The sequence below is a fragment of the Entelurus aequoreus genome, linkage group LG02, assembly GCF_033978785.1.
Source record: "Entelurus aequoreus isolate RoL-2023_Sb linkage group LG02, RoL_Eaeq_v1.1, whole genome shotgun sequence".
Classification (NCBI taxonomy): Eukaryota; Metazoa; Chordata; class Actinopteri; order Syngnathiformes; family Syngnathidae; genus Entelurus; species Entelurus aequoreus.
Window position 1 is genome coordinate 83,741,176 of NC_084732.1, and position 22,903 is coordinate 83,764,078.

Here is a 22,903-nt window from a genome sequence, read left to right on the forward strand (position 1 = left end):
TCCAAAAGGCCAGGGAGCCAAATGTGCTCAGTCAAATTAAATATCCTCCTACAGACAACAAAGAGCTACACTCCCAGCCTCCCTATGCCTGGGTTTCTGGCTGCGCTGCTGACTAAAATATGCAGAGATTGAGTTGCTTTATTAAACCTTGTTACACGATAGAACCTCCAGTCAAACACAATCATTCTGTGACACTGTCAGATTTCAAAACAATTCTTGTTTATATTAGAGTGGCAGTAACTTATCACAGTGTCACTATCAAAAGGCTTTACTAACTGTATGAAATGTTTTCTAAATATCATATACTGTAAACTAATCCTAATAATACCAATAAAACACACACAGTCTACACATCTTAAACAGGCTTGAATTATTATTAGTGACTTTCTTTAGATCATCTCTGCGATCGTTTTATTGTGAGGTTGCGTAGGCACGTATCATCACTGTGTAGGTATTTTGTTTTGCCACAGACCTCGGCCTTGGGTCTGCTATAAAGTATTCTGTTGTATTTACGTCTCATCACCCTCATATACTCTTTCCTAGTTTCCTCAATGTTTCTGAAGTACAGACAACTTCTAAGGCCCCTGTGACTTCCGTCTTTTTTTTTTTTCAAATTTTCCCCAATTTCTGTTGTTCCGTTTTAATCTTTTAGACCTCCGTTTTTTTTTTAAAACGTTTTTCACTTATTTCACCACCTTACAGTGTGTGTTTTGTGTGTAGTAATTACAATGTAATGAAATGTCTGTTAATCAACTACGAACATCCCTGCATTTATTGGTGCAATTTTGACCAGTATTTTAAGATATTGAAAGGGTAAAAGAAAACAATTTTTTGAGACTAATAATAGATGTTAAAATGAACTGGAAACCTCATGTAAAAAATATACAACTAAAAGTAGCAAGAAACGCGTCAATCATGAATAAAGCAATATATGTTGTAGACAAAAAATCATTTCATATTCTTTACTGCTCACTAGTATTACCATATCTGAGTTATTGTGTAGAAATATGGGGAAATAACTACAAATGTACGCTTCATTTTGTCAGAAAAATTGTATGAAAATTATCAAAAAACTTTCCGTTCTCTGAGTTCCCAGTGAACAGAGGAAAGTTGTCTTTGTTGTACCAAGCCAAAGGCTTGTAAAATTCCATTGTGTACGATGGGAGGAGACGGGAGGGGTTATCTATTTTGATCCAAGACCTGCCCAAGCTCGATCCAGGACCAGTCCAAGCCCGAGGCATCTTTTTCTTTTGTGTTAATGTGACCAAAAACAATGTCTGTTTACATACCCCCCATTCCTTTAGAAACAGCTGTTATGTAGACAGGGAATATCCAAATAAAAGAGGAGACGTGAACCTTTTTCCGTTAGAGCGTGGGTGACACTGTAAGAAGTTACAGGTCGACACGTTTCTCCTCAAATTGAGCAAAATTTAATTCTGTCTCTGTTTATTTCCTTGCTTCTTGTCTTGTTTAATAGATGTCATCGATGTTTGAACCTGACACATTCACTAACTAAATATTAATTGTTTTTGATGGTAAACTCTAATTTGTTATTGCAACATTTAAAAATGAGATGATTATGATAATTGCTGTCCAGTTGTGTATTGTATTGTTTCATTATCACATTTCTGAGTCTCATTTGCAGGTATGACACTAAGTTGTAATTGCAGTTGCAAGTCCGAGACGGTATATGGCATTAGTGTATTGTTTATGGCAGGGCTATTCAACTACACAATGAAGAGGGCCGCAGTTTCAAGTGCCCAAGGGCTCAGGGGCCGGACATCGAAATGTGGATCTTTCGTCAGAAAGTGCCTCCGCGGGTTATCTTTCTTTCAGAATGTGTTTACTTAATTGCAAAGTAAACACACCAGCTTTCACAGTGCACTGTCAATAAATTCATTATTCTACCCTTGCCACTTGTTTCTAGTTGAAAGCATGAAGAAACAGAAGCTCCAGACGTTTTGTTGAGGACTGATGTTCCTTCTTTTGCGTTCTTTTCCTTCCTCAGTTTGAATTCTTTACACTTCTTCCTTCATTTAGGTTTGTAAGACTGAAAAAATAAACATAAAACAAACATAACAAAAGTCTAACATCCATTGTGTATTTTACATAATGTCCATTGTGTATTTTTCATAATAAAATAGGTTTAGTGTTAATACATTCCCACAATAAAGAACAAATGTTTACTTATAGAAATTACACAACATTCACACACCAAACATTGCACACACTATAGGTGACTTATCACAAATAAACCTAGGGTGTGGCATTGTCGCCCTCTTGCGGACAAATTTAGTGATATATGTATTTAAAGTGATTTGATCGGCATAGTTGCTCTCAAGCAAATACCAACACGACCACAGATACAAAAACATTACAAAGTCAGCAATTTCAATACACAACAGACTAATTATCTTCATGCGCAATATCTACTTACAAATGTTTGACCAAGTTTCCTGATGAAGTTTACATGCCGAGATTTCTACCATTGTCGCTGCTTGTTTGGATCAATGTGTCCGTCGCTTAAAAGGTCCGACAGGAAACAATGACTCGAGCACTTGATCGGGGCAGAACATTTGTACTTTGTTGTCCAGTCGTTGTTAAAAATCTGACGTTTGCAGTTTAAAAATTTTTTTTCAGGGTTAAATGAGTATTATTTTTCTACTCACCCCACTGCCGCTTCATTGTGACACATTCCTTGCTGTTTCCCCCTGCAGGGTGGCGGGAGTACTGCATACATGAGCAACCCTAGTTTTAATGTAGTGGTTCTTAACCTTGTTGGAGGTACCAAATCCCACCAGTTTCATATGCGCAAATATATATATATATATATATATATATATATATATATATATATATATATATATATATATATATATATATATATATATATATATATATATATATATATATATATATATATATATATATATATATATATATATTTCTTCAAATTTAGGACAAAGTTATGTTTTTTTACCGGTGCACAACATGAACCATGCATGAACATCACCTTGTTCAAGAACAAAACCAACAAAGTGCATTAACTCACAACAAATTAAACACCTGCAAATCAGTGTGACTTCTGCTGTTGCCGTATCCATAATACGCCGATAGGGATAAGTTTTTATTTACACGATGAGTCGGGTGTGTCTCGACCTCCGCGGCGGAGGGTCCGCCGAACCCCTGAGGCCGACTCACCGAACCCAGGTTAAGAACCACTGTTCTTAACCTGGGTTAAGAACTGTGGGCGATGGTCGACGTGCCAAATGAAAAGAATTGAGGAAAAACAAAAATTCAGTCTAAGCCTGGGCCCCTGGATAGGGGTTCCAGACTGAGGCCAAGAGGAAAAAAAAACTCATAGCCATAGCGCACATAAACACGTGTGTAAGAGGGTAACATCAAACATCACAATTAAGATTAAAGACATTAAAAGAGCAGAGGTGATGCAACCACACATTTCTACATAGAGCTACAATAGTAAAAACAACAACAACAAATGATAAAATAAAAAAACATACACTGTGGTGGCCTCTGCGGTGTTCCACGCCATCGTCTGCTGGGGTGGAGGGAGCATGGCCAGAGACAGGAGCAGACCCAACAAAGCAACCAAGACAGCAGACTCCACCCTCGGCTGCCCACCAACTCTTGGCCGGTGTCCAGTCCGCATGGATGAGCGAGGATGCGTCTTAAGGAGACCGAGGTGTCCGATACCTGCTCATTCTTTGTTGTGGTTTTCATTAACACAATTGAAGTTGTTGAAATTCCATCCATCCATTTTCTACAGCTTGTCCCTTTTTGTGGTCGCGGGGGGTGCTGGAGCCTATCTCAGCTGCATTTTGCCATGTAAAATGTCTATTGCCAATCAGTAGCATGTCAATAACAAAGCCAATGTGTTTTGTTTGCATCAGTCAGTGCCAAAAAGTACCGGATTCCGTACCCATCCCTAGTCATTAGAGATGTCCTATAATGGCTTTTTTGCCGATATCCGATATTCCGATATTGTCCAACTCTTAATTACCGATTCCGATATATACAGTCGTGGAACTAACACGTTATTATGCCTAATTTTGTTGTGAGGCCCCGCTGGATGCATTAAACAATGTAACAAGGTTTTCCAGAATAAATCAACTCAAGTTATGGAAAAAAATGCCAACATGGCACTGCCATATTTATTATTGAAGTCACAAAGTGCGTTATTTTTTTTTAACATGCCTCAAAACAGCAGCTTGGAATTTGGGACATGCTCTCCCTGAGAGAGCATGAGGAGGTTGAGGTGGGCGGGGTTGACGTGGGGGGTAGGAGGTAGCGGGGGGTGTATATTGTAGCGTCCCGGAAGAGTTAGTGCTGCAAGGGGTTCTGGGTATTTGTTCTTGTTTGGTGTGGGTTCACAGTGTGGCACATATTTGTAACAGTGTTAAAGTTGTTTATACGGCTACCCTCAATGTGACCTGTATGGCTGTTGACCAAGTATGCCTTGCATTCTCTTGTGTGTGTGAAAAGCCGTAAATATTGTGTGACTCGGCCGGCACGCAAAGGCAGTGCCTTTAAGGTTTATTGGCGCTCTCTACCTCTCCCTACATCCGTGTACACAGCAGCGTTTTAAAAAGTCATACATTTTACTTTTTGAAACCGATCATTTTGAAACCGATACCGATAATTTCCGATATTACATTTTAAAGCATTTATCGGCCGATAATATCGGCAGTCCGATATTATCGGACATTCCTACTAGTCATTGTGAGTGTCTGTGTGTATCCATGAAACAATTGTAGCAGTTTTACTCTATCGAGCGTTCTTGGCGAATGCTTGCTCTAATTGATAGGGGTTACTGCTGTTTACTGTACTTCTATCCTCAGGGTGGATTGGATTTCAAAGGAAAGAGGGAAGCAAAGGCAGTACTTACTCTTGGTGGCGTGCACATAGGTAGAAAATATACAGTTGCGTGTGCGTTTCATCATCCCATGTGGTTCTGCATTCACCATACTTCCATGGCGAGCACCGTGGAATCCTGTGAAACCGCGTGAGGTCCGAGCACCGCAGAGTAGCGAATCGAATCAGCAGCTCGTCTGCAGTGCATTTCCTGCTCCGCGGGCTCGGTGCAATGTCTCGGTGTGTGTATTTTACAGCACACACACCAAATTAGTGCACAAAGTCAATTGTAAATCTCATTATCTTGGAAGCCGCTTTTTCATGTTGTCTAGTATATTCAATATCGAAGCCCGCGCTTGCTGACTTAGCCTGAGAGTGGACCGACGTCTGTAAGAGAAGATGAAGTTATAGAGAAAAAAATGGGTGTGCTTGTACAGGTTAGAAACTCTGTCCATAGACGGCTAATGTGACAACAGTTTTCACACTGTCTTAGATCAATTCAGCTATAAGGGAATATGAGGGAGCGTGGCATGGAAATTTGCGGAACTGGGATCAGCGCTCGCCTACATTACTTTTTAGAGGGGGTATAGTACCGAATATGATTTATTAGTATCGCGGTACTATACTAATAACGGTATACCGTACAACCCTAGTACCATATCATTTGGAGTGTTGAACATTTTCCATTACATTTTTGAATATTCTTTTACATTGTCAGCCATCACTCCCAGTGTTTCCCACACATTTATTTATTTGTGGCGGCCCGCCACGAAAGAACTACGTTCGCCACAAATAAAAAAATAATATATATTTTTTTTTAATTTAAAAAAAAAAAAAAAAAACATTTTTTTTTTTTTGGTCCTGTCCAGCTTCTCAGGCAAATCATATAGTTGATGTAGATGCCCATATCGGCTGTTCAAATTTACTTTACAAAAGAGAAGTGTAGGATACTTCTCTTGTTGCCTTATTTGTATTTGACTTTATTAAATGTATTTATATTATCATTTGGTGCAGCCGGGCCGGAGCAGGAGGGGATAGAAAGAGAGAAAAAAGAAGACAGAGGGGGAAATTGTGGGGACGAGAGGGGGATTAGACAGAGAGACAAAAACAACAACAGCAAACACAACAACAGAGCAACATCAGCAAATACGACATGTACAAATATGATGGTAAAAGTAATAGCAAATAAGCAGTTAGCGAAAATAAAACGCAATACAGAAATGACAATGAGCATTATTACACTACAAATGGAGCAATACAAATACCAATAGAAATAGCGCTATTGATAATGAACAATACCAATACTTTACCTTTATTATCAACAATACAGTTGTTCAAATGCAACAATACATATACCTGTACGTAATGATAACTTGAGATATGAAAGAATGCAGAAAAATGGAGGGGAAGAAAGAGAAGCAACCTACATTAACCTTGTAGATTGTTATAGTTAAGCTTTGTCAGTGAGCTCTTTGTTCAGTGGATCAGATGTTTGATGAAGCTCTGTTTCTATCTACCACCACTACTGTTTTCTGTTCATTTGTTACTGACTGTGGCAGGACACCTCTGCCTGTTTCACTTTATGTTGCTGGTAAATAATATGGTTGTAGTAGTAGGCTAAAGATAAATTATTTGGTATGCACTAATTAAAGGGGCAGAGCTTTAAGAGACATTTTAGCTTTTATATTTTATAAGATATATTTTTTGTAAGAACCACAATTAATAAATATATTTCAGTGAATAACTTATTGTTCAAATCTGTATATAAATATTTACATAAAGTGTTGTAAAATGGATGGATGGATGTATGGATGTTTAAAACAAAACTGTTATTATTAATTAGTAAGTATACATTTTTTGAGCCTTTTTAGAGAAAATCATATCATTGTAGTAAATTATGCAAATGACTCTGATGTCATGGTGACCACGCCCATAGCTATGCCCCCACCGCCACAGGTATCTTGGCAGTTTATGGGAAACACTGACTCCAGTGCTTGTCATTCTCTCTCTCACACACACACGCACACACACCATGCACACGCACACAATGTGTGCGTTGAACATTTTCCATTAAATTGTTGAATATTATTTTACATTGTCAGCCATCACTCCAGTGCTTGTGATTCACACACACACACACACACACATACATACTGGTTATCATTTGGAATGGGGACCAAGTTTTTGATCATCACTTGTGGGGACCACCCTTTCTACAGGTTGTGGAGGCATAAAAAAAAGAGGTAAAATGGCCACTGCCCAGTTAGCTCATACACGTCTTTAAATCTCTGGATTGATTACAGTGTTTCCCATAAACTGCCAAGATACCTGTGGCGGTGGGGGCATGGCTATGGGCGTGGCTATGGGCGTGGTCACCATGACATCATCGAGTAATTTGCGTAATTTACTACAATGATATGATTTTCTCTAAAAAGGCTCAAAAAATGTATACTTACTAATTAATAATAACAGTTTTGTTTTAAACGTCCATCCATCCATCCATCCATTTTACAATATAATTGCAACACTTTATGTATATATTTATATACAGATTTGAACAATAAGTTATTCACTGAAATATATTTATTAATTGTGGTTCTTACAAAAAATATATCTTATAAAATATAACAGCTAAAATGTCTCTTAAAGCTCTGCCCCTTTAATTAGTGCATACTAAATAATTTAACTTTAGCCTACTACTACAACAACCATATTATTTACCAGCAACATAAAGTGAAACAGAGGCAGAGGTGTCCTGCCACAGTCAGTAACAAATAAACAGAAAACAGTAGTGGTCAAATACAAATAAGGAAGTATCCTACACTTCTCTTTTGTAAAGTAAATCTGAACAGCCTATATGGGCATCTACATCAACTATATGATTTGCCTGAGAAACTGGACAGGACAAAAAAAATAAAAAATATTTTTTATTTTTTTTAATTTGTGGCGGACGTAATTCTTTCGTAGCAACAAATAAATGAGTGTGTGGGAAACACTGGATTAAGTAATGTGCTGATCATTCTTACTGGGGACCCTGGGGAAAAAGAGTTAATATGGTCCATGGGGACCAAATTTAAGTAATTTTGCATAATTCACACAAATCTGTACGTGACTACTGAGGACCATTAAAAAATTTTTAAAAAAAGTTCAAATTAAATATGACATGATCCTCAGAATACAGCACTACAGCTGTCCTCTTATAGGAAGTTTCACCACTTAAATGTTAAAGCAAATCCTGCATCTTCTGTGACATTACTGAAAACTGCTATTTAGCAGTAATGAAGTTGTCTGCAACTCCAACTACCATATATAGAAGGATGGAACATTCTGAATGTGAATCATACTTTAAGGTAATAATGTCTCAAATGTCTCACACTCAAACTAACCAGTAAACATGTTTTATGGGCCAAAGCTTAAAAATCACTTGGGCATCTTCAGAATGGATCTGACTATCATTTAAAAAGGTTTCCCTGTTTTTTTGTCCCCATACCGTCAGAGGTCCCCTAAAGGTGACTGTGTAAACAGAGCGATGTCCCCATTAAGTAAGCATTGCCAGAACACACACACACACACAGATGGTGCCCACAGACTGCACATGTTTGCCTCACACTACAGAAGGTGGCCAGTTTGTCCTCGGTCGGACTACTATGAACGTGACCTAGCAGATGACTGTTCAGCTGCAAAAGCAGAACAACAACAGATTCCAGGCAGTTTGCGATACCCTCCGACGTGTAGTACCGCGCTTCACGCACCGCGTCTCGTCAAATCGCAAAAACGTACGAACGCATGTCGCCTCTTTCCTTTTGTGCCGAGGTGTTTGTGTTTCCCATCTCCGCTAATCACGCCTTGTCCAGCCGTTGGATCGCACCGGCCCCTGTTGCCGTTTTCAACGCCGCGTTTGTGCGGGCCCGCACGCCACCCGCCCGCACGCGCACACGTGCGCTTGTCAGCTCGGAGATTACAGTGTTGATTATGTGTCTCGATGTTGTCAACGGAGTGACATCCCTTCTAATGAAATAATGGCCTCGTGGCAGAGTGCTGGAGGATTGCACATTGTAGACGTCAATTACCCTCCCCATGATTTTCTGTCCTTTTTCATAAAAAAAAATCACCCCCCTCCTCGTCTTTTTAACGGATGTGCCTACACTCAACAAAAAAACATGGATAAAAGCATTTTTTTTCCCCCCAAGCACACTTGAGGCTAAGTGTTTTTTCTCTAAGAGAATGGATAGAAAGGACACGGCATGCTTTAATGCACCACCACTTTGGCCGTCCTACCACAAAGCAGCCATGCCCTCCTTTTGTGCTTCAATCAACGCAACGGCTGGTTTTCTTCTCGGCCAAATGACACATTTTTCACCGTCGCGATGCCTCCTTTCTTCCAGATGCCTTTTCCGCGGCTGAATGTATTATATGTTCCGCACGTCAAATTATCTTTTTGAATCCGCTGTGCACATTTCAGTTTCTTTTCAAAAAAACATGTTTCCTTGAAAATGTGTATCTGCATAGTTACACCGTATCTATCCTATCAAAGTGATGTTTTGCATCCTGCAAACTAGGGTTGTGCGATACACACAATATCAATGAATCGCATTTGGCCGACGATAGCGCTTTTAATAATATACCGTATTTTTCGGACTATAAGTCGCAGTTTTTTTCATAGTTTGGCCGGGGGTGCGACTTATACTCAGGAGCGACTTATGTGTGAAATGATTAACACATTACCGTAAAATATCAAATAATATTATTTAGCTCATTCACGTAAGAGACTAGACGTATAAGATTTCATGGGATTTAGCGATTAGGAGTGACAGATTGTTTGGTAAACGTATAGCATGTTCTATATGTTATAGTTATTTGAATGACTCTTACCATTATATGTTACGTTAACATCCCAGGCACGTTCTCAGTTGGTTATTTATGCCTCATATAACGTACACTTATTCAGCCTGTTGTTCACTATTCTTTATTTATTTTAAATTGCCTTTCAAATGTTTATTCTTGGTGTTGGGTTTTATCAAATAAATTTCCCCAAAAAATGCGACTTATACTCCAGTGCGACTTATATATGTTTTTTCCCTTCTTTATTATGCATTTTCGGCCGGTGCGACTTATACTCCGGCGCGACTTATACTCCGAAAAATACGGTAATTATATCGTGATATAACATTCTAGCTGAGTGCCCTTAAATTTGACAGCAACGAGTGAAATAACGCGTCTTCATGTGTACTTGCTAGCAGCTAACGTCCCTCCACAGTGCAAATCCACTTCTACAGTAAATCATTAATCGGTGCCTCTTTGGCGGTAGACAGAGTAATTCTTTTGGTATCATCCCCGGAGGATAAAGAATAGCTAAACATGCAACGCTAAACACCGTATAACAGGCCTGAGCAATTATTTTGACTCGGGGGGCCAAATTTACAGAAAAAAATGTCTCTGGGGGCCGGTATATCTATTTCAAGGAACACTAATACAAAACCTCACAATAATGTCTGATTGAATTCTAAAAACGTTATGACAGACCACCTGAAAAAATGGAATGGAATTTTTCCATTTTTTTACTGAATGAGACACCCATAAAGTACATGACAATAATGTGGGATTTACAATATTAACTATGAACGATAAAACACTGAATATTGACAACATATGAACGGCACACACCCTCTCGATCGACATTTTACAATCAAGCGAAACGCAACAAAAATGCAACAAACACAGTGAAATATGAACGCGAAGGGTAAAAAAAACTCACCTACAATCTGATATATCTGATATATCACTAAGCTTTAGAACTTTGTTGTAAAGATCTCCTTACGTGTCGGCCCCTGACACCCGCATTTCATGCAGGCCGCTCTGGAAACACTCTGTGGAAACGCACTGCTTGGTGCCTCATCTGAGCTGCTGTGACTTAGATGACCATAGTAACTAATTAGATGACCATAGTAACTAGTATATCATGCAAAAGTGCAGATTCCAACCATTGAAATACTTTGTATAGTCCAAGACTTACGGTCATTTGAAAACATCACTGCACATCATAGTGGCAGCAACAGTTTCCATCTTAAAGATCTAAAAAATGTATTTGGGAATGTCCGGCGGGCCAGATTGAAAAGCTTAACGGCCACGGGCCTTAATTGGCCCAGGTCTGCCGTATAAGGATATGCTAACCGCGAGCTAGAGCGCTTGAATGTAAACAAAGTTTGGCGTATCAATACAAACATTGAGTAATTTATCAGTGTATGGCTAGGGATGGGTACCGTTCACATTTGAATCGATACAGTACTGATTTCCGGTACTTGGGAATTGATACCGATACATAACAGTATACCAATTGTTGGTACTTTTTCTGTGTTGATAAATACTAATTGTTTTTGATAATAAAATCCCATTTTTTGCTGCAACACTCAAAAATGAGCTGATTATGATAACCGCGGTCCAGTTCAGGGTTTCCCCTTAATGTAATTGAATATGGTGGACCGCTACGGCACTTTTATTAAAATAAGTTGGGGTTTTTTTACTTGAAAACAAATGAAAGAATATAATATAATGTAGCCCCCAGAAGAAACGCACAACGCCCCACGCTATTTGATAACAAATGGCACAATTCCAACAGGTTTTACACACTTTTGTCTACGTGAGTCCGCGCTTCCCCTCGTGGCATTCACACAACAACACTAGAATATTAGATTTGATGCTAGTAGTTTGAAATATATTTTGTAAAGTCATTAAAATCTCTAGAATGACACTTGAAAAATTCTCAATGTCCATTGTACGAAAAGCAACAACAATTGAAAATATGGCAAAACGATTTAAAAAAATATACCTTAACACTAATAACAGGTTTGTTTTCAAATGTATGTAAACATTTTTTTAGCATTTTTATCCAATCCAACTGACTATTTATGTAGCTTATTTTAAAAAACAAAAGTTTCACAAAGTCTTACACAGGAGTTAAAACACACATTTAGAAGCAGGATAACACAGAGTCATTTTTGTAAAAAGAAAAATCATATCATTGTAGTAGATTGAGCAAGTTATTCGATGACGTCATGGTGACTATACCTTTAACCACGCCTCCACCGCTACAGGTATCTTGGTGGTCTCGGGGAAACGCTGCAGTTGTTATATCTTGTTTAGAGTGTGAGATCAAACCCCGGCCGAGTCATACCACAGACTATAAAAATGGGACCCATTACCTCCCTGCTTGGCACTCAGCATCAAGGGTTGGAATTGGGGGTTAAATCACCAACATGATTCCCGAGCGCGGCCACTGCTGCTGCTCACTGCTCCCCTCACCTACCGGGGGGTGGAACAAGGGGATGGGTCAAATGCAGAGGGTAATTTCACCACATCTAGTGTGTGTGTGACTGTCAGTGGTACTTTAACTTGAACTTTATTATCATATTTCTGAGTTTGCAGGTATCACACCAACTTGCAATTGCAGTTGCAAGTCCAAGACGTTAGATGACAGTAGTGTATAGTTTGTCGTATGTTTTTTTGTTGTTGCACCATAAAAAGGGTTAAAGCTGTAAGTATTGTAGTTGTTACGCACCATCGGTTTGATTACATCTTGGTTGTAGTTTTCATGAACACATTTGAAGGTGTGGAAATTCAATGTAAAATCCATAATGCTATCCAGTACCATGTCGACAGTAAAACCGCTTCACTTTTTCCACATTTTATGTTACAGCCTCATTCCAAAAGGGAATACATTTATTTTTGTTCTCAAAATTGTACACACAGTACCCCCTAATGACAATGTGAAAAGTGAATATATATATTTTTTTTGTTTTCAAATTTATTGAAGCTAAAAAATGACATACGTATTCCAGTGTTTCCCATAAACTGCCAACATACCTGTGGCGGCGGGGGCGTGGCTATGGGCGTGGTCACCATGACATCATCGATTAATTTGCATAATGTACTACAATGATATGATTTTCTCTAAAAAGGCTAAAAAAATGTATACTTACTAATTAATAATAACAGTTGTGTTTTAAACGTCCATCCATCCATCCATCCATCCATTTTACAATATAATTACAACACTTTATGTACATATTTACATACAGATTTGAACAATAAGTTATTCACTGAAATATATTTATTAATTGTGGTTCTTACAAAAAATATATCTTATAAAAATATAAAAGCTAAAATGTCTCTTAAAGCTCTGCCCCTTTAATTAGTGCATACTAAATAATGTAACTTTAGCCTACTACTACAACCATATTATTTACCAGCAACATAAAGTGAAACAGAGGCAGAGGTGTCCTGCCACAGTCAGTAACAAATAAACAGAAAACAGTAGTGGTGGTAGATAGACACAGAGCTTCATCAAACATCTGATCCACTGAACAAAGAGCTCCAAAAATCTTGATCCTACACTTCTCTTTTGTAAAGTAAATCTGAACAGCCGATACGGGCATCTACATCAACTATATGATTTGCCTGAGAAACTTGACAGGACACAAAAAATATATATATATATATAAATTAAAAAAAATATATATATATTTTTTGTGGCGGCCTTAATTCTTTCGTGGCGGGCCGCCACAAATAAATGAATGTGTGGGAAACACTGTACTCAGACCCTTTGCTCAAGAATTTGTTGCAATTGCAGCCTCAAGTGTTTTTTAATACGATGCCACAAGCTTGGCACACCTATCTTTGGGCAGTGTCACCCATTCCTCTTTGCAGCACCTCTCAAGCTCCATCAGGTTGGATGGGAGGCGTTGGTTTCCATCCAGCATGTCTCTGCACATTGCTGCATTCATCTTAGTCTAGTCAGGGAGGTGACCAAGAACCCGATGGTCACTCTGTCAGAGCTACAACATTCCTCTGTGGAGAGAGCAGAACCTTCCAGATCCCATTCCCTCTCTTCTGCTCCAAACACATTCCTTAGCCCCCTCATAACTAAAATAATCAATCGCTCCCTCAAAACTGGCACAGTCCCTACTGCCCTTAAAGCAGCGCTTTTCGAACCCCTTCTGAAGAAAACAACCCTTGATCCCAAACCCCCTTTAAATCGCAGACCAATCTCTAACTTCCTTTTCATATCCAAAACTCTGGAAAAAGACATCTCCTCTCAGCTCCACAATTATCTCAAAACTAACGGTCTATAGGAAAATTCCCAATCCGGTTTCTGCCCGAAGTTAATCAAGAGCAGAGCTGCAATTTTTTAGTAGAAGAAACTGCTGTTATAAATGTGTCCACTGGATGTCACAATAGCTATTCCAGTGTAATCCACGTCACACTGTTTAAAGATGAAATGTCAGTTGACTTTAAGCACCCTCTGGATTGGCTGCCGCTACTCCAATCAGCGCAGGTGCAAGCAATCAGCTGCACCTGTTGTGGCTGGCGGTAGACTAATGCTGTAGCGACGCACAATACCTTTTTTTTTTAATGTAAATTACCCACTCAACAGATAAAATAACGAAAGGGCAAGATGCAAAGACTTAAGTCAACGTGACCATCATCTTTGTAGTTAGAGTTCCGTGCAGCGCTCGCAGTTAGTTGAGGGCACGATGCGCACTCTGAACTCCATTGTAAAAATGTGCATTTCTACATTTGTTGTTTGTTCTATTCTATTTTATGCTTAAATCTACCATGTTCACATTGGTTAAGTTTGTAGATATGTTACCTTTTAATTCGGATATGGTCTCATTTTGACAATTGTTTTGTTTATATTATAACTGTAATATTTATGTGTTGTGGCAGTTGCGGATGTCACCAATGCGGCGGTTTGAGGAAACACTCATTTGCTTTTGTAAACACGTCTTCAATGGTGAACTGCCAACATGAGAATGCTAAACAGGAAGTGCTTAAAGTTTAATGGCTTTGTAAATACACAGAGACAAAGTCTAAGTTCATTGTGTTCTTCATGGTGTTTTTAAACTGCACCAATTTTTTCCTCATAATTTTCAGCTAACGTGGTGTTTTGCCAAAAGGATTATTTGCAATGTGTACATTTTCAGAATGTGTTTGTTCTATTTTTGGCCAAAGTAAGACAAAGAAAACTATTTTGTAGTTGTCTTTATTTTTATATTATTATGCCATGGCATAATAATATAAAAATAAAGACAACCAGTCTGGCCCGCGTGGGAATAGATCTTCCTCCATGCGTCCCCTGAGTTAAAATGAGTTTGACACCCCGGATCTAGAAATTTAAGCGTAAAAAATATATATATATATATATATATATATATATATATATATATATATATATATATATATATACATACACACACACACACACACACACAGTACAGGCCAAAAGTTTGGACACACCTTCTCATTCAATGTGTTTTCTTTATTTTCATGACTATTTACATTGTAGATTGTCACTGAAGGCCTCAAAACTATGAATGAACACATGTGGAGTTATGTACTTAACAAAAAAGGTGAAATAACTGAAAACAAGTTTTCTATTCTAGTTTCTTCAAACGAGCCACCCTTTGCTCTGATTACTTTTTCGCCCACTCTTGACATTCTCTCGATGAGCTTCAAGAGGTAGTCACCTGAAAGGGTTTTTCACTTCACAGGTGTCATAGTTTTGATGCCTTCAGTGACAATCTACAATGTAAATAGTCATGAAAATAAAGAAAACGCATTGAAATGAGAAGGTGTGTCCAAAATTTTGGCCTGTACCATATATATAATGTAGAGATGTCCGATAATACCGGACTGCCAATATTATCGGCCGATAAATGCTTTAAAATGTAATATCGGAAATTATCTGTATCGTTTTTTTTATTATCTGTATCGTTTTTTTAATAATTTTTTAAATTTTTTTTTATTAAATCTACATAAAAAACACAAGATACACTTACAATTAGTGCACCAACCCAAAAAACCTCCCTCCCCATTTACACTCATTTACACTCATTTACACAAATGTTTCTGTTATTAATATTCTGGTTCCTACATTATATATCAATATATATCAATACAGTCTGCAAGGGATACAGTCCGTAAGCATACATGATTGTGTGTGCTGCTGGTCCACTAATAGTACTAACCTTCAACAGTTAATTTTACTAATTTTCATTAATTACTAGTTTCTATGTAACTGTTTTTATATTGTTTTACTTTTTTTTTTATTCAAGAAAATGTTTTTAATTTATTTATCTTATTTTATTTTATTTATTTATTTAAAAAGGACCTTATCTTCACCATACCTGGTTGTCCAAATTAGGCATAATAATGTGTTAATTCCACGACTGTATATATCGTATCGGTTGATATCGGTATCGGTAATTAAAGAGTTGGCCGATATCGGAATATCGGATATCGGCAAAAAGCCATTATCGGACATTCCTAATATAATGACTTATTTAGTTTTACTTGAGGGGAGCCTTAAAATAAAAAAAAAAGTCTATATTTATTTTGGTTTTGAAAATGGAAAAACATCAAAATGGTCCCCGCATGCTTTGATTTTTTTAGTATGCGGCCCCTCAGTGGAAAAAGTTTGGACACCCCTGCACCAAACTATGCCTGTTTTTTTTTTGGTCTGTCATCGCCTGTTTTCAAGTGCAATCCTTACACATTTCCAACTTTGTGCTTTCAGGGTGGACCCGATCCCCTACGACACTCCCAAGCCAACCGGCCACACCAGATTCGTGTGCGTATCGGACACACACTCGCGTACAGACGGCATCCAGATGCCCTACGGGGATGTGCTGCTCCACATGGGGGACTTCACTGAGCTGGGCCTGCCCTCTGAGGTTAAGAAGTTCAACGACTGGCTAGGTACTAAGCTGCTTAACGCCATTATTTATTATGTATTGCAAAGACCCGATTACCTGCTGACATGCACTGGATATTATGGATATTCTATGGATTTAGCAGACACGACGTTGGCACAGGCACATTGCACGCATATCTAGCCTGGACCACACAATGAACCCACACCTCCTGCGTGACCTTACAACTGCTGCGCTTAAGTGTCTAGTTTAACCTTTGTGACCTAACACCCTGGATCAATTAACCTTTGACCCGGCTCTACGACCACATGCTGTGCAAAATAAGTGTGTGTGTGTATGAGCGTGTGAGTTATTGCACGCAAGGCACACGCACATTGTCAGTTTCCACCATAAGCATGTCATTTTTTTATTTTGTGTTGTACGAGTAGAAATACGTTTTTTTCAATGTATTCATCATTTTTTATATTTTGGTTTGATAAAAAAATATAAATTCTTTAAAAATACACTTTATTTTCAGGTTATATGCGCGTGTACGTCATACGTCGGCAGCCAAGATAAGCTTTTGTAACCTGTTTTGAAATGTTTTCTTAGGTGTGTGGATCTTTGGGCACCTAACGATTCGATCGGATTCCGATTCAGAATGGATTCAACACGATTCTCGGTTTAAACCGATTCTCGCAGGGTATTATTTGGTATACTACCGTATTTTACGGAGTATAAGTCGCTCCAAAGTATAAGTCGCACTGGCCGAAAATGCATAATAAAGAAAGGAAATAACATATATAATTCGCACTGGAGTATAAGTCACATTTTTTGGGGAAATTTATTTGATAAAACCCAACACCAAGAATAGACATTTGAAAGGCAATTTAAAATAAATAAAGAATAGTGAACAACAGGCTGAATAAGTGTACGTTATATGAGGCATAAATAACCAACTGAGAACGTGCCTGGTATGTTAACGTAACATATTACGGTAAGAGTCATTCAAATAACTATAACATATAGAACATGCTATACGTTTACCAAACAATCTGTCACTCCTAATCGCTAAATAACATGAAATCTTATACGTCTAGTCTCTTACGTGAATAAGCTAAATAATATTATTTGATATTTTACGGTAATGTGTTAATAATTTCACACATATGTCGCTCCTGAGTATAAGTCACACCCCCGGACAAACTATGAAAAAAACTGCGACTTATAGTCCGAAAAATACGGTAATTATAACTAGAAAATTCCCGCGGAAATTTTGATGTCAGTGGTGGGTGTAACTGTACAAAATGAGCTACAGAGCTAGCCTAAAATGTTAGCATGCGCACATTGAAATGCTAACACTTAGCAAATGTGCTAAAGATGGCATGCTAACAGAAAAACGGAAATAGAGAAAAAAATGTAAAAGTAGATGAACAAGTTAGCATGTTTAAGTTAGCTAGCTAGCTTGCTATCGTTTGCATGCTAAAAGTTAGCAAGTGTCACATACCAAGTAATATGACTCTGAAGTAAACGGTAGCAAAACTAGCTAAAAAAGTTAGCACGCTAATGTTAGCATGCTAGCAGGCTAACGTGAGCATGATAATAGCTAGGTTGTCACATACCAAGTTATATGACTCCAAGGTGCATGGCTAGGAATTTAGAGAAAAAAAAAAAGTAAAAATAGCAAATAAAAAGTTAGCACTTTAATGTTAGCATGCTAGCAAGCTAAAAGTAGCTTGCTATCAGTTAGCATGTGTCACATACCAAGTTATATGACTGTAAGATGTATGGCTGTCTAATTAGAGAATAAAAAGGAACGTTTGCTAAAAAGGTAGCATTTTCATATGAGTTTGCTAGCATGCTAACAGTTAACAAGTGTCACATATGAATAATAAATGATAAATGGGTTATACTTGTATAGCGCTTTTCTACCTTCAAGGTACTCAAAGCGCTTTGACAGTATTTCCACATTCACCCATTCACACACACATTCACACACTGATGGTGGGAGCTGCCATGCAAGGCGCTAACCAGCAGCCATCAGGAGGAAGGGTGAAGTGTCTTGCCCAAGGACACAACGGACGTGACTAGGATGGTAGAAGGTGGGGATTGAACCCCAGTAACCAGCAACCCTCCGATTGCTAGCACGGCCACTCTACCAACTTTGCCACGCCGCCCCAGTTATATGAATCTAGGGTAAACGGTTGCTATATGTGGGGGTACGTTGGCCGGTTCGTCTCGTATTAGACAAAAGGTGCGCGTACCTGTTCAATTGGCCCATTTTTTTTTTTGTGTTCGTGAATAGCGTTGCCATGGTAACACGAAATGTTCCCAATGTAGATTTCCGCCATCGGCGCGAACGCGACCTTTCCAACGGTATAACATATGTGGGGTTTCGTTGGCCGCTTCGTATCGTAGTAAGAGAAACGTGCATAAAAAGAATAATAAAGTTTGAAGTATGAGCAATAAGAATATGGGCTGCTTGCATTGCAGCAGGCCCATAATACAACTTTTTTTTTTAAAACAGGTTACAAGTTATAAAAGCTCCTGATTGCATTGAGATGTTCTATTTTTTTAAAATTGGTTCTCATGAAAAAAAAACAACAAAAAAGAAATGTTTTTTTTTTTTTTTTCATAAATTTTTGACAATTATGAATTGATTTAAGAATCAGGATGAATAAGAATCGCAATTCGGATGCAAATCGATTTTTTGTGCACCCTTAGGTTTTATTATAATTATCTATTATAATATTGCAATATCGGGTCGAATCAAAACGTACGAAAGTAAGGTTCACATTTTAATTTTTGTCCAAAAATGTACTTTTCCAATGCAATATTTTTTTATGAATTGGTATTAGTCCAAAACATGCATCTGATCAGCTTTGAGTCAAATGGTTTAATAATATTTACAACTTTTGGTTTCTTTGTAACTGGTCAACAGAACACGCCTCTCCATAGTTCTATTCTTCCTACTTCCTTTAGTTGATGAGGGAAGAACAAAAACACAAATCTCAGCGTTACTTACTCTGTAGGATGTATCACAGTAGCAATAAAAAAGCAGAGCAAATTCCCAGTAGTTTTGAAGATGGAGTTGTTTGATGGTAATTACGTTTCCCCACCTTTTTTCTCTTCTTGTGAGGTGGGGAATGGAGCGGGGTGAGCGTGGTTTGCTTTTGTGTTGCTGTGTGTTTCTAAATGGACGTGTGATCCACTTTGAGAGCTGGGGTGGACCTGGGAAATAGAGCTCACATACGAGGTTAGGCTAAAATGTATCATCTGACTCCTGAGAAGAGCTCATTTAGATTAATCCAGGAAAACTACAGTCTTTGAATTCCACAAATAGAGTACAAGTAGATACCTGTGGCGGTGGGGGCGTGGTCACCATGACATCATCAAGTAATTTGCATAATTTACTACAATGATATGATTTTCTCTAAAAAGGCTCAAAAAATGTATACTTACTCATTAATAATAACAGTTTTGTTTTAAACGTCCATCCATCCATCCATCCATCCATCAATCCATTTTACAATATAATTACAACACCTTATGTACATATTTATATACAGATTTGAACAATAAGTTATTCACTGAAATATATTTATTAATTGTGGTTCTTACAAAAAATATATCTTATAAAAATATAAAAGCTAAAATGTCTCTTAAAGCTCTGCCCCTTTAATAAGTGCATACTAAATAATATAACTTTAGCCTACTACTACAACCAGCAACAAAGGGTTGGAGTTGGGGGTTAAATCACCAAAATGATTCCCGGGCGCGGCGCCGCTGCTGCCCACTGCTCCCCAAGGGGATGGGACAAATGCAGAGGACAAATTTCACCACATCTAGTGTGTGTGTGACAATCATTGGTACTTTAATCTTTAATCTTAATATTATTTACCAGCAACATAAAGTGAAACAGAGGCAGAGGTGTCCTGCCACAGTCAGTAACAAATAAACAGAAAACAGTAGTGGTGGTAGATAGACACAAATCTTTCTGAAACATCTGATCCACTGAACAAAGAGCTCCAAAAATCTTGATCCTACACTTCTCCTTTGTAAAGTAAATCTGAACAGCCGATATGGGCATCTACATCAACTATATGATTTGCCTGAGAAGCTGGACAGGACAACAAAAAAAAAAAAAAAAAATTATTAAAAAAAATGTTTTTTTTTAATTTGTGGCGGCCTTAATTCTTTCGTGGCAGGCCGCCACAAATAAATGAATGTGTGGGAAACACTGAAGTACACAAAACACATTGTATATTGGTTTGACTTACTTACCGCATTTTCGGACTATATAGCGCACTTAAAATCCTTTTATTTTCAAAAATCAACAGTGCACCTTATAACCCGGTGCGCCTAGTGTACGGAATAAATCTGGTTGTGCTTACCGACCTCGAAGCAATTTTTTGTGTAATGATAAGTGTGACCAGTAGTCAAACATAAGAGATGCGAGTAGACTGCAATATGACGCCAGTAAACAACACCAACACTTTAAATGTTCCATTGAAAATAAAGAACATTACACACGGCACTCAAAAATCCGTCAAAATGTTTTAGTATGACTTTGAAGCCGCACCGCTTGACAGGATTGCCGGCTTATTACTTTTGCCGGTCCTTGAACTCACCGTAGTTGTGTGTACTGTGACGTTTGTTTACATGTACAACTTTCTCCTGCACCGCCACAGAAAGACGTGTTTAATGCCACTTTTTTTTTTGGTCTCATTTTGTCCACCAAATGTTTTATGCTGTGCATGAATGCACAAAGTTGAGCTTTGTTGATGTTATTGACTTGCGTGGAGTGCTAATCAGGCAGCTAATAAATGCTAACATGCTATTTAGGCTAGCTGTATGTACATATTGCATCATTATGCCTCGTTTGTAGGTATATTTAAGATCATTTAATTTCCTTTACTTCTGTGTATCTAATTTACATTTGCATGTCCCATGTCACATTATCTGTATAGACTTAGGCAAACTGTATTGATCCACAAGGGAAATTGTATGTAATATTGGCTGCATATCTCTTTTGTGTGTTGTTTGTTCGTTTGTGTGCCGTGTTGTTCCAGACCACAGCAAACGTTACCCGGCTCGCAAAGATTGTAATAAATCCATTAGAAGAAGAGAGCCTGCCGTTTCCTTTAACATGGAAACACACATCTATACTGTTGGCCGTTTTAAGCCAGTAATTTCCAGGAGTTATTTCACCCTCTGAGAAGCCCCCGTTTTACGAATGTGTTCCAATGTAAAAATGTGGAGAATAAATATTACATTTCAACATTTCTGTCAACCAAGAATTGCGTCAGCCTGGGACACAGTCATTTTGATAGTAGGCCAATATAGACACTAGGGTTGTACGGTATACCGATATTAGTATAGTACCGCGATACTAATTAATCATATTCGGTACTATACAGCCTTTAAAAAGTACCGTTACCTTTGTTTTCTTACTAATAAACACTAATTTATTTAAGGACAAACTTGCAGTAAGAAACATATGTTTAATGTACCGTAAGATTTTTTTGTTAAAATAAAGCCAAAAATGCAATTTTTTGTGGTCCCCTTTTATTTAGAAAAGTATCAAAGTATCGAAATACATTTTGGTACCGGTACCAAAATATTGGTATAGGGACAACACTAATAGACTTATATAAGGCTTTTAATTTTTTGCGGCTCCAGACAGATTAGTTTTTTGTATTTTGGGTTGCCGACCCCTGCCCTAACCGCACAACTCTTTAACAATATTATTTCAACCGAGAGCGAAAATACTCAACTCAAGGTATCCTCGCAATTTAAAGTATAACAAAAACCCGAGAGAAAGTTTGTATATTAAATGAGTTAGTCATGGTACTCGAAGGTGCTGTGGTATGATTATTTTGAAAATATTCACGTTCCACATGTCCTAATATTTTTGGGGCTGCTGGGCTTCAGTTGTTTTTACATGAGTCCACTTAACATTAACATAGCAGAAAAAGGAGGGGAAAGAAAAAGTGAAATGGTTGAGGAAAAAGACATTTAGAGGGAGAATAGAAGGGTGCTAAAGGCCAGACCCTTTGGTTGAGTGCTCAATCGGCCGGAATAAAGTAGTAAGTTAGTTTTGTGCTGCCGAGAGGAAGCGAGGACAAATCACTCAGACATAGAAGCACAAAAAGGTCACTGGAGATGTTGAATGATGAGGGGATGAGAATAGTAATAGATGTTCATTGCTCTGAAGTTCAGGTTCACGCTTTCCCAGCCGCCCGGTGTCTGCTGAGATGGATAGTAGTCTGCTGTGGTCAGGCACAACAATTGCATGTGCTCGTAGAGGGGAGACGTGTTCTGAAACCATTAAAATGGAAGGA

The 22,903-nt window shown here is 38.1% G+C and overlaps 1 protein-coding gene across 2 annotated transcripts in view; it reads left to right on the plus strand.

Moving 5' to 3' along the window:
• mpped2a (metallophosphoesterase domain containing 2a) overlaps positions 1-22,903 on the plus strand; it is a 147,910-nt gene that overhangs the window by 39,490 nt on the left and 85,517 nt on the right. For both annotated transcript variants that reach the window (XM_062069458.1, XM_062069467.1), the window contains exon 3: positions 16,445-16,626. In XM_062069458.1, the coding sequence (XP_061925442.1) occupies positions 16,445-16,626 (182 nt within the window). The remainder of the gene's footprint in view (positions 1-16,444; positions 16,627-22,903) is intronic.